The sequence below is a fragment of the Staurois parvus genome, unplaced genomic scaffold (genome assembly GCF_062004578.1).
Source record: "Staurois parvus isolate SC_StPar_1 unplaced genomic scaffold, SC_StPar_1.0 ptg000356l, whole genome shotgun sequence".
Classification (NCBI taxonomy): Eukaryota; Metazoa; Chordata; class Amphibia; order Anura; family Ranidae; genus Staurois; species Staurois parvus.
The window spans coordinates 1985865-2008806 of NW_028318152.1; the positions used below are offsets into that span (position 1 = coordinate 1985865).

Consider the following 22942-nt stretch of genomic DNA (forward strand, 5'->3'; position numbering starts at 1 on the left):
TATATTGGGGATAAACTATACTATTAGTTTGTGCTGTAATGTGAGCAGTGCACTTTTGGATAGATAAAGACGTATTTGTGCTCATTTCAACATGAGTTCTGCAGAGCTGCATATTAAGCGTTTCCACCCCTTTAAGTTATTTGGAAATCTAAAAATACTTCTCGAGTGGTTTAACCAGTTATAGCAGTATGCATAATCCTATATGGATTTTTTGCATTTGGCAAATATTTATTTTTTTCTAAATAAATGACCTATATGTAAAGAGATTTCCCCTTCTATACTTAAGTGTTTTCCTGCAAAGCTGCAAAAGCTGTTCTATTTAGGCAGCAATATTTGCATTGGCACCCATTCCATTCTCCAATTGGCAGATTTGATTTCTATGTTCGTTACTCACAGAATATCAAAGGCAAAGACTAAGTTCACCTTTAAGTAAAAAATAATAAATGCTTATATATTTTATTTTTAGTTTTAGCTTTTTCAGGGAAGCCTGCAAGACATTGCACCCATGATCATCGGATTGAGGGTGCAATATAAGGCTCCTGCAGACTCCAGCTCTCTGTCCCTTTGTACGCGGTTTCAGTTGGAGAGCTGGAGGAAGTGTTGATGGACTAAGAAGGCACTGATTACTGCACTCTTGTTTCATTGAGAACTACAAGACCATCTGCTGCGATCACAGATGAGACTTCTAGCATTCACTGATCTCTGTGAATGAATGATGCAACTGTGCAGGTGTAACATGTTGCTAAAGGTATAGTTAAGCTGGCCATACACGTGTAGGTTTTCGAACGAGAATATTTGTAAGAAAAGTTGTACGAAATTCTTTAAACATGTGATGACTGGATGAATGTCGTTCAAAAATTGTCTTTTGCTTTTAACATTCAATTTAAAATTAATGTAATTTGTGAACGATAACCATATACACTGGATGAAAATTTGATCAAGAAAAGTTTTCCTTCCTGCCCCTTCGAATTTTCCCCTCACTGCTGTCAAAAATGAACATCAGTTTAACCCCACTAACTATTAGAAAGTCAAATGAATATTCTTCAAACAAAAATTCTTGAACGAAAATTTATACGTGTATGGCCAGCTTTAGTCTTTGAGGAACCTTGATGAAAACTTAACTTAAATGGCAAGAAAAATTTAGTTTCAAAATGTTTAAAACCAAAAAAATTACTAATCTATATTCAGAACATAAATCTTTTATGTTTTAGAATGCACAAGATATGCCACTCAGTGTCAGATTTACCATCAGGCACAGTACGGCTGTGGTTATAGGCAGCAGAAGTAAAAAGGCTTTACTCTGTAAAGTTATTGGACACACATTATTTACCCCCAACCAATAGTAAAAATATAGTCCTCTTACAAAGGCTTATTTACACATTCATGCTACTAAATACCACAGTAATGCCTAATATACTGTGAACATATCAGTTCATACATAAACAATACAATTCATAACAATATGTATCCAATCATATGTAAATACATTTGGTGTACAGTAAATAAAATGTAAAGTCTTATATACAGTGTATATATAGTGGCATCTGAAAGTGGGATATAGTGAGATATAATAGGCTGCAAGTGAACATGTTGTCTCTGAAGCTGATGTGTTGAAAGCAGATGAAATGGGCAAACATAGGATTGTGAGTGATTATGACAAGGACCAAACTGTAATAGCTACACAATTGGGTCAGAGCATCTCCAAAACTGCAGCTCTTGTGGGATGTTTCTCGTCTGCAGTGGTCTGGACCTAACACAAGTGCTAGAGGGAAGAAAAACTGGTGACTGGGCCATGGGCAGCCAAGGCTATTTGATGCACACGAGGAGTGAAGACTGACCCGTGTAGTCTGATCCAATAAAAGCCATTGTAGCTCAGATTGCTGAAAAAGTTAATGTTGGTTCTGATAGCAAAGTGTTAGAACACACAATGTATCACAGTTTGTTGTGTATGGGCCTGCGTAGCCACAAACCAGTCTGGGTGCCCATGCTGACCGATGTCCTCAGCCAAAAGCACCTTCAATGGGCAGATGAGCATCAGAACTAGACCATGGAGCAATGGAAGAAAGTGGCCTGATCTGATGAATCACTTTTATGTTACATCGTGTGGATGGCTGGTTGCGTGTGCGTCGCTTACCTGAGAAAGAGATAGCACTAAGATGCACTATGAGAAGAAGGCAAGCTGGTGAAGGCAGTGATCAGCTACTGATGGCTTGATGCCAAATACCAGAACATATCTCAGCGTTCTAGTCGAGTCCATGCCTTGATGGTAAGGGCTGTTTTGGTGTCAAAAGGGGGACCTATCTTTTGGAACTAGCATTAACATTTTCAGCAATTTGCGCTGGATTAGCTCTTCTATTGGATTGAACTACATTGGTCAACCTTCACTTTCCACATGCATCAATGAGCCTTGGCGTCCATGACCCTGTTGCTGGTTTGATGATTTTCCTTCCTTGGAGCAATTTGGCCTTTGTCAAAGCTGCTCAAATCCTTACTCCTTAATCCTTACTGCCCATTTTGTTCTGCTTTCAACACATTAACTTCAGGATCAACATGTTTGCTTGCAGTCTAATATATCCCACTCGCTTTCAGATGCCATTGTCACAAGATAATCTATGTTATGCACTTGACCTGTCATTGGTCATAATATTATGGCTGATTGGTATATATACAAAGGGATAAGACAAACTCACAATAGTGAAAGCACTGCTATAAAACATTTATAATAAATAAAACCATATGCACAGCCTTTTTCAACCAGGGTGCCTTCAGGTTTCTTCATGGGTGCCTTGGCAAAATGCCTAAAATATTGCCCAAAAATTGTATACAAGCCTACAGGTGGATCAAGCCTGCCTTTTAGTTGAACAAAGCCACATGTTTTCATTGTGCACCATTACAACTTTCTGGTCTCCAACGAAATAACAACCAATAATGTTATCAGTTGATAAGGACATCAGGCAACTACACAGCATCCTTGCTTGCACCTCCGTGTCCATTTGTGTCAGGACTGGGGTCACATTAGCTGAGTGAGAGAGAGTGAGACTGAGGGAGAAGAGAAACAATGGAATACTAGTCAGCACCAATGTGCAAAAGTGTATTTTCTTTGGAAGAATAAATCACCTCTAATGTTGGATGTCTTACATGTGTGGATGTTGCTGCATTTTGTAAAACTATTAGTTTAGTTTTTTTATTTTTTTTAATGGGTGCCACAAGATTGTGGAGAATTTTAAAGGTTGCCTAGAGATTCTACAGAATTTTAATGGGTGCCTTGACTGAAAACAGATTAAGAAACACGGACTTAGAACACCAACCGGCATGAAAGCGAGATAGGTCTCTCAATATCCAAGGACATTGTGACGTCACTGAGACCCAACCAACGCATACGTGTTTTATCACTTTACTTACTCAGGGGCTTGCTTTCCTAGGAGGTTAGAGGATAGATAGCTATTTTTTCTTTTTCAATAATGTTTATTGCAAGTTTACATACATACAATACAGAAAATAAAAAACAGTATAAGGCCTTCAGCCTGCAAGTGGCCCAGTTTAAGGTATCCAGCCATAAATGGAGGGACAATATCACCTCACAGGTTATATACAGTGGGTACATAGAAACTAAAACAACAGTCAATTTGAAAACCAACCAGGTGGTGATCATAAAGTACTAAGATTATCAATAGCTATGCTATCATATTATGAGCAAGGTTGCCATAGGGTGATAGAGCTTTGTGACAAGGGGCTTGGGCATAAATAGCTTAGCTTATCCCTTGCAAAGTGGAGCACATCCTCCCCAGCACACAATCAATGTCAAATGAGTTTATAAAGCCGAACTGAGCCAAGGGGGGAAAAAAACCCTAAAGCAAATTAATATTAAAAAACTGAGTAAATAAATACTGCAAACTGAGCCTCTGGTTGAAGCCATGCTTCCAGAAGAAAAGCGAAAAAGAAAAGCAAAGCCAGGAGAGGTTGTTCGCCCCTCAGGTCATTGTTGGAACACTCTTCATGCAGGAGTTTGTAAGTATTGTAACCAGGGATTCTAGACCCTCTCAAACCTTGTTCTAGTGTCATAAAGTATACTAACTTCTCATTAATCATTATTCAGGTTAGCTTGCGCTTCATCACCGCCAGCTCCACCACTGGCTTTTTCCAAGCGGTAGCAATTGCTATTTTAGCCGTCAGGAACATAAAGTGAATTAGGGTCTGCATATGTCCTTTCCACTGGTTCATTAAGTAGGGCAGTTTTGGGGTCCTTGATCACATTCACCATGATTGAACTGCAACCCCCTGAAGCAGAGGGCCAAGGATTCTGGGTGCATCTTATGCAGTTGTCTGGGTACGAAGTACCAACGAGAGACCACCTTGTAAGCGACCTCAACTAAGGAGACATTCATGATACCCTTATATGTCCGCACTGACCAATTCCTCCAGTCCCCCTCTGGAATTTCCATTCCCTAATCATTTTCCCAATCCTGCATATAGGGCAGTTTACCCAGTGTGCTTACGAGAAATTTCTGCAATTCTGATACACCACCCTTTGGGTGTTCCCTGCGATAACATCTATTTTAAAAGGTGGTATGTGTCGTATCTGGAGTGAGGCTACGCACAGACAGAAGGTAGTGTAAGCTTTGTTGTAGGTAGTAAGGCTCAGAGACTGGCATCTCGAGTTGTTGGGTAAAATATGACATGGTATGTAATCCCTTGTGGTCTACAAAGTGCCAGATAAGATAAAGGCCTTTATTAAGCCACCATTGGAACTCCTGAGGTTAAAGGCTAGGTGGGAACATTGAATTGTTAAAAATAGTTGGCATTGGGGTGTGAGGGGCTGAAGAGACACTGATTTACATAATAAATCCCATAAGCATATCGCGTGAGAGAGCGTAGGACAAAGAATTGCTCGTCGATATCTAGGGTGTAACTAAATCAAGAGGTCGATAGGCTGGGGGGCACAGGCCTGAGCTTCCAGCGCCACCCAGTCAGGTTTGTAAACCTTGGAATTTATTTGAGATCATTTCTGGGCTGCGTAGTAGTATTTCCGGAGATCTGGGACAGATAGCTATCTCTTACTAGAATCCATGTACATCGGAGTTTCTTCTTAATGCCTATGGGAGCCATTGTTTGTCTTTTTTTGTTTTGAGGCAGATCAAACGAGATAATGGATCAAAACTGGTTGTGTGCATATGGCCTAATGCTGGACAGACATCTCACCATGAACAGATGGTTAGGCATTGGATCATTCAGATCTATTGACACCATCTGCTTGCAGCTCAGCCAATGAACAGAAGATGTGCATGAACATGTAAACAGTTCATTCGCTTTTCTGAATGAAGATGGGGAAATATTGGTTCAATGGAACAGAATTATTTTTTTTTTTCAAGGAGGTGTGCAGTAACATGGGTCTCTGATAAGAAGCAACTTTATATTCCCTTCCTCTGGAAGATCTCATATTGCCTGATCTTTGCTGGTTGGTAGGTTTCGTTCAACAAAAATTATACTACTAGCACAAAATACAATACTACTTTAGATTGTTTTTATTACATTCTGAAATTGCCTCTCCAACATGTAATCTTGGTCAGTCTTCTGAGCTTCCAGGCATCCTTGCATACTTTATTTTTTAAGTTAAATTATATCATTTATAACAGGATTGGAGGTTTATTTCTTTCCAGTCTTCTAGACCTTGTTGCTATACAAAAACAATCTAACCCAGCCATACTTGTAAAAAGGTTTTGTGGCCAAATTTCATCTTTTATAAAAGAAGACAGGACATACCTTTTTTCAACTCTCATGTCGCAGAAATTCTCTTTGATGCGGACAAATCTTCTGTTAATGTACTCGTTAAAATTATTGCTTCCTGGAGTTTTATTCTCTGTGGTCTTCCGCAGATTTCACTGGTTCCTCCTGCTGACATTTACAACACTACTATAGCCTGTAACAGGTGGAGGTCAGAGGAAGGAACCAGTGAGAGCTTTGGCAGACCCAGGAGACTGATGCTCCCAAAAGTTCTGTGTTTACTGTAGCATCTACTGTATCAACTGAGCATCACAGAGGAGTTTAGTGAAGCAAGCTGAAGGAAAGGTGAGTATGTTATGCTTGAACAGTTATAGCAAGATTGATTTTTTTTTTTTTTTTGGATAAGGACAGGGTCACTTTAAAGTAGAACTAAAGGCATTTTTTTAGTTTGGATTTTTGAGTAAGGGAGGGTCATAACCCCTGTCAGTTTTTTTCCCCTCTGTGTCCCATTGGAGAGGTTTCCCTTCACTTCCTGTCCCATAATAAAAACAGTAAGTGAGAGGAAGTCCCTCCAAAGTGATATAAACCTTTGTTGTCAACAGAGTCACCTGAACTGTGATCCCAGTGGGAAGATTTCTCTTCTATTCCTGTTCTGATGACAACCCAAAATTTGGGATTTTCTTTCACTTTCACTCTTGACAATAACGGTGACCAGGAGAAATAGGGTGAATCCTCCTCATGGGGACACAGACAGCAATAAAAATCTGATAGGTCACTTTTAGTGATAATAATAAACAGGACAAAGCGAGAAGGTAAATCTCTGTAATGAGGCATAGACGGCAGTAAAGACTGACGGATGTTCTAATCCCTCTCTACTCTAAAGCTAAAAAAAAAAAAATTTTTGCCCTTTAATAGCACTACAGAACTGTGCAGACTGCAAAAATGGCCTGAGTGCTAACAAAATCTCCTTTAATTGACCCATAAAACCTGAAAGCCCCTATGTGGAGTACCTTCAAACACCCCCTGCAACCAATCACACATTCTCCATTACCTTCTCACTCATGGGGGGTTATTTACTAAAACTGGAGAATGCAAAATCTGGTACAGCTCTACATAGAATCTAATCAGCTTCTAGATTTTATTGCCAAAGCTTAATTGAACAAGCTGAAGTTAGAAGCTTATTGGTTACCATGTACGGCTGCACCAGATTCTGAGTGCACCCGTTTTAGTAAATCTACCCCATTATACCTATGGAACTCCGTGAGCTTGAAATATATTTTTTAATCTCCCTGGAGGTATTCCAGAGTGTAGCTCGGGGTAAAGTTTCAGTACCACAAGCGGTTACCCCGAGCTACACTCAGGCTTACCATGCGGCGCTGCTCCGGGATCTGTTCTTCTCTTACCTTGTCCTTCGCTCCCGCGATGTCCCTCCTGCAGTGTCCCCTGTACTGTCCTCCGGCGGATGCCGGCATCTATCATCTGGGTTCCGTCCCCTGCGACGTCAGGACGTACGGGGACGGAACTGGTGGGAAGTTTGAAAATGACAAAAAGTGACATTCACTAAATTTACTAAAATAACATAGTAAAACATTACTGTATCAAAGCATTTCACATACATTTTGTCCTGAGTGCTTTGTCCTGTGCCCTGCCTGCATTTTTACTGTTCTTTCTGCCTGGAAACTGAGAAATGTCCATGGTGTCCAAAAAGCGTCCCTTTAGGTCAAAAGCGCTTTTAGACCAGATAGAGAACAGCGATAGTAAATCAGAACCACTTGCAGAATTGAGTGATAATGATTTGTGGGGAAATTCGTCATCAGACACTGAAAACGATTTTGCGACTTTGCTCAGCGATGTGCGAACTTGGCGCTATATTTCAAATTTCAGTGTTTCTGGTTTGATTATATTATCGAATTAAATTAATTATTATGATATTATTTTTTATGATTATTTATTAAATTATAATTTATGATTTTATGTTTCAAATTTTAACATACCCGGGATGTTTACTAGACTCTTGTTCGGACAGATTTCAGTGAGTTATTCCTAAAAATTACAGGCCTACAATAAAAAAAATACATATTTCAATGCAAAAAAAAGTACCGCTTTGAGCACAGAAATATGGACATAATCAGACCGCTAGGGAGGTTAATCAAGTGTGTCCTTCATGACTAAACTATTTGGCAAGCAAGGCTTCCAGCCTGGTCTGTCATAATAAAAATTCTTATAGTAGATTGGCAGAGGGCTGCTTGATTTGCTTGACTTTCTACATAGGGGGTTTATCTCCTTATCTCTACACAGGGCATCATTGAAAAACATACTCCAGCAGCTAATGAAGCTTATTGACTTATCTAAATATTCAGTCTCTTTAGAAGTAGAAAATCCCATGTAATCTTTAACCTGTCATTTCAAAAGCCACTTTCGATCATTTTAAATCTGCAGCTTTCTTTAAAGCGGAGTTCATTTGGTTTTTGTGTTTTATTAAAAATCAGCAGCTACAAAAACTGTAGCTGCTGGCTTTTAATAAACACACACCTGTCCCAGGATCCAGCGATGTGCTCACTTTTCCTTCTCCCCTTCTCTCCCTGGCACCAGCATCGCAACTGTGTGAACCCGGCTGCAACAGCTTGTTGCGCTGCCCCTCCCGATTGATCCGGCAGTCTTCTGGGACCTGTGAAGTGTTCCAGAAAACTGCAAGGGGAAGGAGGGGGGCCGAACTTTCAGTTCGCCACCGCAAACTGAGCCAGAAGTGGAAGTGGGAACAGGAATCCGCTCCCCCCCAAAAAAAGTGCCAAGTTGAGGGGGAGGGGGAGGAGGCAGACAGGTGGAGCTTCCCCTTTTTTGGTGGAGCTTCGCTTTAAAGCATATTTAAACCCAAAAGGAAACATTTAAAGTGGAACTAAAGGGAACTATATTTACCTTTTTGCTTCAACAATTCCTGTCCCTCGCTGGCGCTGGTATCTTCTTCTGGGTGCCGGTCTTTGGCTGTCTTCAGAGATGTTACATGTCTCTTCTGCAATACAATCCTGCCTGCTCGCTGTTTGTCACATTGGAACTTTAGTTCTGCTATAATATAATGCAGTTTACCAATCTTTAGATGTGATGGCTACATTCATTTGTTAGTCAAATCAACAAATATACAATATACAACACTACCCTCTCCCCCAGATTAAAAATTCTTCTGTCCAAGGGTGTCTCCATTGCTCCTTCATCCAGAGTAGGGACACCCTAACACAGGAGGTGTGTTACTGGCCAGATCACTGGGTGAAAAAAACAAACAAATGCAGTTACTACATCTAACATTTTTTGTCAATCTTGGTCCTTGTTCAGGTACCTCCTGTTATGGGGTGACCATGGTTTGCAGAGGCTGCAGATGGACAGCAGCAATGAGATGTAGCAGGAGATAAAAAAAAAAACGGTGAAGACATGAATTTTATTTAAAAAAGGGCAATTGTATCATTCAGTTACCCTTTAGATATTGTGCTATGTTTTAGTTCTTTATTAAAAACTTCAGTGACAACCATGCTAGTTGCCTGGCTGTCTCTGGCTTCAGTACTTTCTGAATCACTGGCCCACAACAATCATGTGCAAAGTGAAGTCAGAGCCCCTGTTCTTTATATTTCTGGGCCAATATCTCAGAAAGTACTGAAACAGTGGATCAGCATGGTGTCTCAGAATTTGACACTGGCAGCCTGCATCATTTTCCCAGTATATGTTTCCTTTAAACTAAAATTCTGTAATATATTTGAGTTACTAACTAGAGCATTTTCCTTTTTAAAGGGCTTCCTGAGGATTTTTCCAGTAAGGATTTCAAACCACCATCTGAGCCTCCTTGCATCATTGAAAGTCTTTGTTGCCTCCACCACGGTTTGCTTTTGGAAGTCAAAGGCATTAAAGAACATTTCTGGAAACCATATGTTCATAAGCTGTTTGACAAAAAGGTATGTGGGGCACTCTGTTGGGTATTGTACTAAGACAGAACAGACATCATATTTAATAGCAACTTCGCCCCCAGAAACACAAGAAATGTAATGGTAAACCTTGTATTTCAGGTGGGGTTACCCATGTCATTCTACTCTTATCTTTTATATCTCAACTCTTATCCTAAATCTCAACTCTTTGACTTTAACCTCACAGTGCTGGGTGGGGGCAGCTATAGCAATGCATCCTTTCTTGTGCATTGTGCAATACTAAGATAAGTAGTAGTTTAAAGTGGAAATAGGAATTTTTGGCAAGACCTGATGAATACTGAAGCCCTCTTTACACCCACCTGGTGCATTACTGCATACATCTTAAGGTGAATTCATTTTAACCACTTTAAGACCAGACCTATTCTGACATTTCTCACATATATGTAAAAATCAGCATTTTTTTTTTGCCACAGAATTATTTAGAACCCCCAAACATTATATATATTTTTATGCAGAGGCCCTGGAGACTACAATGGTGGGTGTTGCAATTTGTAATGTCACGCAGTATTTGTGCAGCATTTTTTCAAAGGCAAAGTTTTTGGAAAAAATATATTTTCATGAACTTAAGTGCACAAAAAAATAAAAGCTATCCAGTGGGTTATTAGCTGTTAAGATTGCTTTTACAAAAAAATCCATCAACGGCAGAAAAAAAAACATTTCAGGATGAGGGATCCTGTGGCTGCAGACATCATCCCAGTATAACCACTTAGCTTTCATTAAAATAATACCTAGTGATCCTGCCATGAACGTACTTGTTCAGGGACTTCCTGTTATATAATGACAGTTCTCTGTCCCTGCCTCCCAAATGCTCTTCAGTGTTGTCACCCTGTCACATGTGCTTCCATTGGAGACTATAGGCAAACATTCTGACACACATTACACAGGCATGGTCCACTGTTTTCATTATTAGGGATAAATGGGAGTGTATTTGGATCCTAATCTGAACCCACATAAGTGACTTGTCACATGGGCCAATCATCCACAGCCAGGGCATTCCCCACCCCAGAGCCGCATGTATATAAGCGGCATGTGTATGTGCAGCTGTAGGGCAGGGAATGTCTCATCCGTAGATAATCGACTCAGTAGAGTTGCAGCTTCCTGGCAGACTTACTCATGTGGGTCCAAACTTGAATCCGAACATTCTTGGAGCTCATCCAGTCACTGTCAGAAAGCCAATCCAAATCAACAACCTGAAGCTGCCACTGTAGCAAGTGCATGTAGACAGAAAGTGGTTGCATGGAGGTGGAGATGTAACAAAGAATGAAAAAAAGGAGAGAACTATAAAGTGTTTTCTAAAAGAGAAAAAAAGGACTGCAGTTATTTAGCAATCTGTCATTCTGTTGGGGTTTACATCTAATTTAGGCCAGCATGAACTGACATTAGAACTTTGTGGTTACTATGTAACATAAATTGTGACAGCACAAACATTGCCTCATAAATAACACATAGCAAGCTGAATAGACTTTTATTGTGCATATTGTCATAATTGTCATATTTTGTATTGAAATTATTGAGGAGTAGCAGTTTACCTAAAATAAATGAGTCTTCGTTTAGCTTTTTGACTTCATTATAGTATAACAGACACCACAGGAAGAAGATTTGCCTGTTTTGATGAGGTGGATTAACTTGTAGGTCCCTAGTATACAGCAGGAAGAAGTATGTTTATACAAAAGAAGAAACCAATCCCCTGCAGTGGAGAGAAGTGCACTGACAAACAGTCAATCTAAAATCTTTTTGGGTTGGGACGGTTGCCATTTTTTTTGTAGTGTAATTTAAAATCTTCGACTGATTCAGTATTGGCACTCTGTCTGCTAGTGAGCGGGCCAGGGAAACCCAGAAGGAAAACTACAAATAAAAGCAACAGAGGGTGCACCAGCCTGGTGTAAACCATCGCAAAGGTAATGTGCCGAGCTGGTGCGCCCTCTGTTTCTTGTTTTTGCAGAATTAGATTTATGCCTTTAGCATGTCATCTCGTACTCTGTAAAAGAGCTTCTTAGGCTCCCTTGTTGCCAATTTGTTGCATTTTCAAAATCATCTTATTACTTGCTTACTGTCCGGTGTTTCAGATCCTTAAAGGAAAATCAGAAGCACTGACAGGATTCTTGGATCCAGGAAACTTTGCTGACAGTTTGTAAGTTGCCGTTGTTATTTCTTATAAGCAATGTCAAGTGTCATCATAGTAACCATGAAAACTGTTTTCTCATTCTCTTATACATTATGTCAATCTACAGAAAGGCCATTAATAAAGCGTATGAGGCTTTTGTGCTGTCTGTTGGCCATCTGGATGAGCGGGTGTTCCTTGAAGATGCAGAAGAGGAGATTGGAAGTGTAGGACGCTGTCTGAATCCTGATCTAGGAGCAGAGTCTGTAGAGAGGGCCCAGGTGTCTTACCATTTGCAGCAACATTTTGACAGGGTAAGCGTAAAAAGCCACAGTTGCATAAGACTAGCCCAAAACAAAGTTGTCAGGAACTGGCCTGACATCTCTGAAATACATGCACATTTCCCTTTGAACATGCAGAAAATGCAGAAAAAATACTTACTGATATGCCAGAAATAGTGTGCTCCGATCTTCTTTCACATGACAAACACACCTAATGTCAGCCCTGTCTACTCTATTTCTAAAGAATTACAAATAACACAGATCTCTCCTCATCCCCTCCTCCCCCCCCAAAGCACACACACACATACACAATTTCAAGAAAAACAGGTTTTTTGGGGCACTTATTCCTCATATATAACAAAACTTTTTCAAAGGCATATTGACCAAACCAAAAGGAAGAAAAGAAACATTTATTGTGAGGGTTTACATACACCTTAAGTGATTATATGTGTGGTGAATATAAGAGACATATGCTTATAGGCTGGAATGAATACAGGCCAGAAATTAAAATATTATTAGGGTGTCTAGTAGCTATTGGTTAAATTTTGTTAGACATTTAGGGCTCATTCACATGGGTGGCTAGGGGGCGTCAAAATCAGGTAGTTGAGTTGTTGTTTTTCAATCCACCTATAGAGAGAGGGGAATGCAAGGCTTAGAGCTGTACACATGTACACACAGCATGTTGCATTCAACAGATGGTACTGGCTTTGAATTTGCCATTTTTAGTTAGTATAGGATAGTGCCACAACCACATATAATGTACAAAGTTGCAGTGTGGTGGTGCGGCAATTACAGGGTTAAAATATTCGAGGAGGTGACATTTCTCCTTCTCACTGGTTGACAAATACCTCTGAAAAGTGATCCACTGTGAATTGCTTGGTTGTAGTGTCCAAGCTTCTACTAAAATGAAATGAAAATTCAAGTGTTCACTTGGTGTAGCTATCAGGGAGCCTGCAGTACATACTGAATTCCCAATGGTAGAGTTTGGTTTTCCTACAGCAAGAAAAAGCTTTGACTTACTGTCACAACCAGAGCGTTGATATTCCAGCTTCAGAGAATATAAAGTTGCTTTGGAGGACACTAGCACAAGTCAAAGTCAAGGAAAAGTGTATTACCAGTAATGATAGTGATATATGTTACATATTTAGCAGTGTCAATGTGCCATCTTAGCAAAAATACTTTCACTTTTAATGCAGATGAAGTCGCTGAGGATTTCCACGCCACTCACCTCCTTAAAATACATTAAAGAAAACAATCCGTACACCACGCCTGTGTCCAGTGCTACATACAGTGTCAGTCGCTTGTTTGGCATCCTATCAGGACTAAAACCTGCTCCGAGCGAGAAGCTACTCCAGATGATGAGGTATCTTACTCCCTTTTTTACCTTTCCTATAAATAGAATGTTATCATCTAAGGCAGGCCATAGACAGGAAAGAGATTCACATTATTCCCTCATCAACACAGACAGTGCTGACGGGAATCCTTCCTGTCAAGCAGTTGTCTTCTGCCAGTGAGGGGGAAACAGTCCCTGCTAGGAGAAGACAGTGATTATTGCTAGTGGCTGTAGCAGCCTCTAGCGATAATCACAAGTGAATCCGGCCATCCCCGCTGAAAGAAAACAGTGATTATTGCTAGGGACTATAGCAGCCGCTAGCGATAATCACAAGTGAATCTGGCCATCCCTGCTGGAAGAAGACAGTAATTATTGCAAGCGACTATAGCAGCCGCTAGCGATAATCACAAGTGAATCCGGCCATCCCCTCTGGAAGAAGACAGTGATTATTGCTAGGGACTATAGCAGCCGCTAGCGATAATCACAAGTGAATCCAGCCATCCCCTCTGGAAGAAGACAGTGATTATTGCTAGGGACTATAGCAGCCGCTAGCGATAATCACAAGTGAATCCAGCCATCCCCGCTGGAAGAAGACAGTGATTATTTCTAGGGACTATAGCAACTGCTAGCGATAATCACAAGTGAATCTGACCATCCCGCTGGAAGAAGATAGTGATTATTGTTAGCCATTATAGTAGCCACTATCGATAATCAAGTGAATCCGGTCTGCCCACACACAGTTTGAATCATCTATGGCATAGGATATGTTTTTATCACAGGATAAAATGTTAGAGTAGCACTTCAATCCATTTATCAAAGAAATCTACATGTATGACCAAGTGGTAGCAATGTGTATGCGGAATATGACTACGTTTTTATTCATGTTTTACTTCTAGTTTATCTACAGTGTAGTATATGGTAAAAAGGATATGTTTGCGACAAATGGAAATGTATGCCTAAAGCAAGCTTGTCAGCAATTCACAAATTTGAGTAATTCAGACTGAGTAGGTGATGTAAATTGCAATCAAAATTCTAGCAGTGCATGGCCAACTTTAAAACTGCACTCAAGCAGAGAGTTTGCCTTCAGTGAAAACTTTGTTCAGTAGATACAGAGATATATTTATATTTATTTAGTACAAGTGTTTAAATAATGCCGGCAGTCTAAGGTCCCTACCTCATTGCATACATACACATTTTAAGGCCTGTTTTAGACAGGAGCCAGTTACATTCCAGGATGTTTGGATTGTGGGAGGAAACTGGAGTACCCAGAGGAAACCCAGCAAGCAGGAAATCTAGGGCTGCAAGGTAGAAGTGCTAATCACTAAGCCCGTGTATGCAGGCAGCTGAAAACATGCAAGTCTTTAAATAGGCCCAGTTTGTGACAGGTTCACTTTTATTGTATTTAAGTTAATCATTTTTTTTTTTCAGATCCTGCTCAAGAAACCCCTCACAGATGATCTCAAAATGTCTGAAAGATATGTTTGATGTGTTTTGTGAACATGCTGTGTCTGAAGGAGGAGAGACCCAGTACTGCAAAGGTTTGCCATATTGTTTACATGCTGTTTATCTGAATGCAAACATTGGCATGACACATCTGGCATACATACAGTATTTGCACCCAGTGGACACCATACCATTTACACCTCATGAACGTTCGAACTCTAGGTTACATCTTTCATTTAGTGATGGGCCGAACACCCCCCCCGTTTGGTTCGCGGTCGAAACATTTGAACCTACCGAAAGTTGGACCTCGAATTACAGTTCACTAAGTTATGAGTTATATTAGTAGGTCATGCCGTATTTTTGTAATGAAAACATTCTTTAATGTTTTTCGGATTTTTGATTTCCCCAGATTCCGCCCCCCATGTGAATGAGTATGAGTTACATAGTAACGCTACCCATTCACAAAAAAAAAAAAGTGTTGGGGTACATAGTAAAGCTACCCATTCACAAAAAAAAAAAAGTGTAGTGTAAAAATGACAAGAGACAGTCTTTGACAAGTCCTTTAATAAAAACAAAATGTAAAATAATGTCCCCTGAAGTAGATCTAATGTCTGACAGTAATAGTGTCTGTGAGCTCTGGCTGTGTCCATGCTGGCGGCCTCTTGTAGCTGCACCCGCTAAGTATGCACCAAATAGTGACAGGACTAGTCACAAGCAGAATGCCCTGAAATGAGAGACAAGGTGGAGACTGACAGGCAGAATTGTTGCTCCAAGTGCTGGACAGGTGAGAGCCTCCATGTACTGAAGATTTGACATGCAAATGGGTTATGAGAAACTTTATATGCAAAGGATAAGTTCCACAGACATTTGGAATGTTTGAATACAGGCGTTACTATGGCTTTGTTCTCCCCACTCAGATGCATGCTGCTGTTCTACTCACTGTCATCTGCTGCCTAATCTGCTCCCCATTTGTCTTCGGACTTTGTTTCAATACAACAGCCTATACACAGTGCAATGCTGATTGATCCAGCTGGGGACTATCCGTATTCCGTAGTGGTGCAGTAATGATCTGCCTTTGAATGATTACTTAGATGCGTTATGAGGCAATGAATCTTTTTGGATCAGGTCTCCCTTTGGACATTTCCTTAGGATAGTTACCCATGTAATTAGTATCTCTGTTGCCATCCACACCATTAGTATAGGAAGCACTGCCGTTTAGTATCTTCCCTTGATGAATCTAGGTGTTTGCCTTTACTTGCTATCAGTATACCACAGGGAATATCAAGTTCTAAGTACCTGATATCTCATATGAGATGGCAATTCTATAAATTGGCTTGTACTGGAGCGTTCCCTGTGGTACAATTTTGTGGTATTGAAAGCAAGTTGTGCTGATTCAAATACTCAGTATTGAGTGAAACGCATGTGGGTATGGTTGTAGTGTGTGACAGCCTGGGCTCTAATGGGGAAATATTGAGGTGACAACATTGTCAGCTCCTAGTTTAAATGTGGTTTGGGAAAATTTTGTTATACTGTATTCGCCTTTTGATGGTGATTAATGTTTTATGTGATCTGCATTTAATAAAGGGTGTTCTATTCATGTTTTCATAATATGCTGCAGTTGGTTTTCTTGTGAGGCTGCTTTCTATTGGTTAGTGCCTCTTTGGCGCTACCTATATACGTTTGTGGTTGGTACTGTTCATAGCCTTTTGTGAAGCTTTTTCTAAAAAGGGCCACCTTATTATTGATCAGATAATCACTGTATGGGTTCAAATTAGATTTAGAACCCAAGACGCATTGAAGTTTTTTATTTTTATTTTTTGGTTGGTTGGTACCGCTACCCATTCACACAAAAAAAGTGTAGTGTAAAAATAACAAGAGACAGTCTTTCACAAGTCCTTTTAATAATGAAAAACAAATTTAAAAAATGTCCCCTGAAGTAGATCTAATGTCAATCACGATGCCTGCCACCACCGCCGTGGCCAATCACAATACACTGTCAGGGCGTGGAGGGTGAACAGCCTGTCAAACGCCCTTACCGTTCGTGTGTTTGCCGAACACACGAATGGCCCATGTTCGAGTCGAACTTATGTTTGACTTGAGCAGGAAGGCCAACCCTACTTTCATTTTTGTAAGACTAAAGCAGACATCCCTTCTTTATTAATACAGTACAGTTCAAAAGTATTTTGCACCTTCAAAGTTGTAGGGATGCTGTGTACATTACATGGTTCAAAAAATCCATCTTAATTCCAGGGGTAAATCCTTTCACAAAGCACTATAGTAGGCAGCACCTCAATGATGCTATCGCTTCCCTAGCACAGTTATGTGTTGTTCAAAATGGCTTCCACAGTGTGCAGTAACAAGTCCACTCATCCACGATTTTTAACCAGATGCAGTTTCACCTTTCTGCAATTCGCTGGGTCTCTATTCAGATACACTAGACTGAAAATGAATAAACAAACTAAAATGCCAGAACAGAGTTCAATATGGAGACAGCCATGTCCTGCAGTTTATTCATTCCACAGAAAACATTTTTTGAAAGGGGACTAGTATGGACACATGACTTGTAAGAACATCTTGTGACAAAAATGTTTTCCTTCTCGCTTCTGTTCTGCTTTTATGTCTTGCTAGCAGTGTTGGGGCATTGCTGGTAACAAGACTGGAATCAGTGTCCTGAAGCAAGTGGTGTGAAACCTGCTGCTGGGAAGCACACTGTGCTGCATCATCAATGACACAAAGCAGCAGGAACTGGTGGTACAGAAGCACTTAACATCTCAAAAGCAGCACTACTGTGGAGTCATGAAATGTCATGTTATTGTATTCTTTTCAGAACTAGGATGGTGTTTATAAATCAGACCAAGCAGCAGTAGACCAGCATAAAGACAATAGTACCTACTTATAAATGTACCCCTAAATATTGTCTTTTAATAAGGCAAGGAAGATTAAAGTTGGCATCATAAAATAATGCTTCTGAAAATCCTTTCACAAAAAAATCCTATCTAACAAAACATAATTGAATTATATGCATTGTTTCTGTGGTTTTAAATATGATTTAACATTTTAAAGAAGAATTCCCTGTATGACATTTTTTAGTTACATTGGTCCAGCTTGGACTAATGTAAATATGCAAATACAGTACCATACCTGTGGGATCCATCTAAAAGCTGAAAATCAGTGTAGTAGATGCTGCTTTCCCAGTGATATTCATTAGCTTCCAGGTCCAATGCTGAGTGGCTGTCTTGCTGCATTCTGATCACAGGAGGTTGGCTGCTCTTCACAGGTGACATTTAGAGGCTGGTTTGCATTTTCTCACTGTTTGCAAATCATTCTATGATTTAATAAGGTAGAGAGGCGGGCAGTGATGGCACACTCAACCTCAACCAATCAGAGAGTGCTTTGCATTCCCTGAGAAAGTACCAGGTATTCTTTGAGTGAATTATTGGTTGTTTGATTCTGTGATGTACTTTTTTTCTTTTATAAACCCAACTAAAAATGACAGACCTTTCAGAATTTATAAGCATCAACTGACCACTAGACAAGTGAATCTATTAACTGATTCCTTTATTGTATAGTACATTGTTATTTCCAAGTCATCTACTTGTGAATAACCTAATTAATTTGTGCTCATTCTTTTTTCTTATCCACAAGGAGGAGGAGAAGAGTGTCCCCTAACATTTCAATGAGCTTTTGTAGACTCTCCCATATCCCTATAGATAGAATGCTGCAAAGTTTGGTTAAATGTCAGTGATCAACCTTTTTAGGTTTGCAGACTTTCCCATAACCTTAACTGAGGTGGCCAAAAATATATATTGTTAAATTTTTTTTGTCCAGACCATGATAAAGAAAATATACACAAAACCACTATACTGTACAACCCCTTTAACATGATGTAATGACAGATTACATACCTTTATGTTTAGGTATGTACCAACCAGTATATAAAGTTTGTGTAATGTCAGTAACAGAAGTCCTTATGGATAACAGTATTTTACGGGCATCTCTAGAGGCTTTTCTTTTTGACTTACTTAACATACATTTTTAGGTCTTTGTGAAATATTGTATATAAGTAAAAACACCAATATAAATTAAATAACTCAAGCACTTACTGTGGTGAATAAAAAACAAAAAATACACATAAACCGTATTTTGCGCTCCATAAGACGCACCTGACCATAAGACGCACCTAGGTTTTAGAGGTGAAAAACAAGAAAAAAAATATTCTGAACCAATGGACTGCAGACACAGTACAGGAGATGACCAGAGACTGTGGACACAGTACAGGGAATGACCAGAGACTGCGGACACAGTACAGGAGATGACCGGAGACTGCGGACACAGTACAGGAGATGACCAGAGACTGCGGACACAGTACAGGAGATGACCAGAGACTACGGACCCAGTACAGGAGACGACCGGAGACTGCGGACACCGTACAGGAGATGACCAGAGACTGCGGACACAGTACAGGAGATAACCAGAGACTGCGGACACAGTACAGGGAATTACCAGAGACTGCGGACACAGTACAGGGAATGACCAGAGACTGCGGACACAGTACAGGGAATGACCAGAGACTGCGGACACAGTACAGGGAATGACCAGAGACTGCGGACACAGTACAGGAGATGACCAGAGACTGCGGACACAGTACAGGGGATGACGAGAGACTGCGGACACAGTACAGGGGATGACGAGAGACTGCGGACACAGTACAGGAGATGACCAGAGACTGCGGACACAGTACAGGAGATGACCAGAGACTGTGAACATACTACAGGGAAAATGCCAGGGACTGCGGACATAGTACAGATGACCAGAGACTGCAGACAGTACAGGGGATGACCAGAGACTGCAGACAGTACAGGGGATGACCAGAGACTGCAGACAGTACAGGGGATGACCAGAGACTGCGGACACAGTACAGGGGATCACCAGAGAGTGCAGACACAGTACAGGAGATAACCAGAGACTGCGGACACAGTACAGGGAATTACCAGAGACTGCGGACACAGTACAGGGAATGACCAGAGACTGCGGACACAGTACAGGGAATGACCAGAGACTGCGGACACAGTACAGGGAATGACCAGAGACTGCGGACACAGTACAGGAGATGACCAGAGACTGCGGACACAGTACAGGGGATGACGAGAGACTGCGGACACAGTACAGGGGATGACGAGAGACTGCGGACACAGTACAGGAGATGACCAGAGACTGCGGACACAGTACAGGAGATGACCAGAGACTGTGAACATACTACAGGGAAAATGCCAGGGACTGCGGACATAGTACAGATGACCAGAGACTGCAGACAGTACAGGGGATGACCAGAGACTGCAGACAGTACAGGGGATGACCAGAGACTGCAGACAGTACAGGGGATGGCCAAGAGACTGCGGACCTTTGGGGAGGGAGGGGGAGTGGGTACCTGAAGTTGTCCTTTCTTTAGTGTGGGCACGCTGGCTTCTTCCCGCGCCAGCTTCTGTGACAGCCGGGTGCCCACTGCGCATGCGCGAGAAGTGCTGCGCTTTGTGAATGGCCCGGCGCGTTGTGGGACCTATCGTGTCCCAGAAGTCGCCGGACGATTCACAAAGCGCAGCGCATCTCGCGCATGCGCAGTGGGCACCCGGCTGTCACAGAAGCCGGCGCGGGAAGACTGTACAGCGTTGGACAGAGGACAAGGAAAGGTCCTGCAGGAGAGAAGAGCTGAGCGGCTGGCCTGGTATTCTGACATGGTGGCGGCGGCGGAAATACCGGACCGGCCTCTCCATATTCGCTCCATAAGACGCACTGACATTTTCCCCCCTTTTTTGGAGGGAAAAAGTGTGTCTTATGGAGCGAAAAATACGGTATATATAAATATAAATACTGTAGCCACTAGTGCACACAACCCATGTCTCAGTGGGGCAAATAATAAGAATAAAGGTGAAAAAAAAATGCTGTGCTACATAAAAAAAAATTGCTCATTATCTATGAATCAAAAAATTTGAAAAATAAGAAATTAAATACGAAAACCAAGAATCACCCAAACCAAAACAAATAATAATTTTTAATCGACCAAAAAAGTAATGATAAACTCAAGTCCAATCAAAATAATGTTCTTCTGTAAACCCTCCTGTGGATACAAAAATATGTGCAGCTGTCACAAATATCAGTGAGAAAACCTCCTCCACCATATATCTGCTCACCTAACGTAGTGTGACCTCACATTGTACAATGTTACGGTCTAACTGCACGTTTGGTCCCAATTGGACTCAGAAGATCAGCTTGTTAAATGAGGTCTCCAAAGTATGCTTCCTCCTTATAAATGTCTTGCTGTATTCCTCATTAAAAAGAACCCAACATAGTGCATTATCCTTTTAAACTTTTATTAAGCAATAAAACATAGTAAATGCACTCACGTTCTGGAGGTGCATATCTGCACCATCTATAATGAACATCCGGCAATATATCGATTAAGCACAAGATGGCAGTATCATCTGAACAGCAGAGTCCTGTATGAGCTCGGAAAACTGTCACCATAGGGAATGTATTGCAAGGCAAAGCATGGGCCCTTCTCTGTAAATGCAATTGCCTGCTAAAATGCCGTTCCTAGTGCGGTTTCACAAATACTACAACCGCTGTCCCAATGAATGTAGATGTCGTGACATCATCCGTACACTCCTCCCGCAGGACTCTACACGACTCTCCTGTTCAGATGATACTGCCATCTTGTGTTTAATCGATCTATTGCCAGATGTTCATCATAGGTGGTGCAGATATGCACCTCCAGAACGTGAGTGCATTTTCTATGTTTTATTGCTTAAGAAAAGTTTAAAAGGATAAAGCACTATGTTGAGTTCTTTTTAATGAGGAATACGGATGACACCAAGACGTTTATAAGGAGGAAGCATACCTCATTTAACAAGCTCATCTTCTGAGTCCAATTGGGACCAAAAGTGCAGTTAGACCGTAACATTGTACAATGTGAGGTCACACTACGTGAGGTGAGCAGATATACAGGTGAAACTTAAAAAATTAGAATATCGTGCAAAAGTTCATTTATTTCAGTAATACAACTTAAGAGGTGAAACTAATATATGAGATAGACTCATTACATGCAAAGCAAGATAGTTCAAGCCCTGATTTGTCATAATTGTGATGATTATGGCTTGCAGCTCATGAAAACCCCAAATCCACAATCTCAGAAAATTAGAATATTGTGAAAAGGTGCAATATTCTCGGCTCAAAGTGTCCCAATCCAATCAGCTAATTAAGCCATAACACCTGCAAAGGGTTCCTGAGCCTTTAAATGGTATCTGTCTGGTTCAGTAGGAATCACAATCATGGGAAAGACTGCTGACCTGACAGTTGTGCAGAAAACCATCATTGACACCCTCCATAAGGAGGGAAAGCCTCAAAAGGTAATTGCAAAAGAAGTTGGATGTTCCCAAAGTGCTGTATCAAAGTACATTAATAGAAAGTTATGTGGAAGGGAAAAGTGTGGCAGAAAAAGGTGCACAAGCAGCAGGGATGACTGCAGCCTGGAGAGGATTGTCAGGAAAAGGCCATTCAAAAGTGTTGGGGACTTTCACAAGGAGTGGACTGAGGCTGGAGTCAGTGCATCAAGAGCCACCACACACAGACGGATCCTGGACATGGGCTTCAAATGTCGTATTCCACTTGTCAAGCCGCTCCTGAACAACAAACAACGTCAGAAGTGTCTTACCTAGGCTAAAGAAAAACAGACCTGGTCTGTTGCTCAGTGGTCCAAAGTCCTCTTTTCTGATGAGAGCAACTTTTGCATCTCATTTGGAAACCAAGGACCCAGAGAATGGAGGAAGAATGGAGAGGCACACACTTCAAGATGCTTGAAGTCCAGTGTGAAGTTTCCACAGTCTGTGTTGATTTGGGGAGCCATGTCATCTGCTGGTGTTGGTCCACTGTGCTTAATTAAGTCCGTGGTCAACGCAGCCGTCTACCAGGAGATTTTGGAGCACTTCCTGCTTCCTTCCGCAGACGAGCTTTATGGAGATGCTGACTTAATTTTCCAGCAAGACTTGGCACCTGCCCACACTGCCAAAAGCACCAAAACCTGGTTTAATGACCGTGGGAT

The 22942-nt window shown here is 41.1% G+C and overlaps 1 protein-coding gene and 1 long non-coding RNA gene across 2 annotated transcripts in view; one reads left to right on the forward strand and one right to left on the reverse strand.

Annotated features, from left to right (window-relative positions):
• Positions 1–12299, reverse strand: part of LOC149456578 (uncharacterized) — a 50982-nt gene extending 38683 nt beyond the window's left edge. The window contains exon 1 of the long non-coding RNA XR_016313854.1: positions 12232–12299. This is a non-coding gene — a long non-coding RNA (uncharacterized LOC149456578). The remainder of the gene's footprint in view (positions 1–12231) is intronic.
• Positions 1–22942, forward strand: part of RBL2 (RB transcriptional corepressor like 2) — a 132427-nt gene that overhangs the window by 56628 nt on the left and 52857 nt on the right. Inside the window, exons 6-10 of the mRNA XM_089684776.1 lie at positions 9499–9659; positions 11756–11820; positions 11921–12104; positions 13268–13434; positions 14833–14942. Of these exons, the coding sequence (XP_089540902.1) occupies positions 9499–9659; positions 11756–11820; positions 11921–12104; positions 13268–13434; positions 14833–14942 (687 nt within the window). The remainder of the gene's footprint in view (positions 1–9498; positions 9660–11755; positions 11821–11920; positions 12105–13267; positions 13435–14832; positions 14943–22942) is intronic.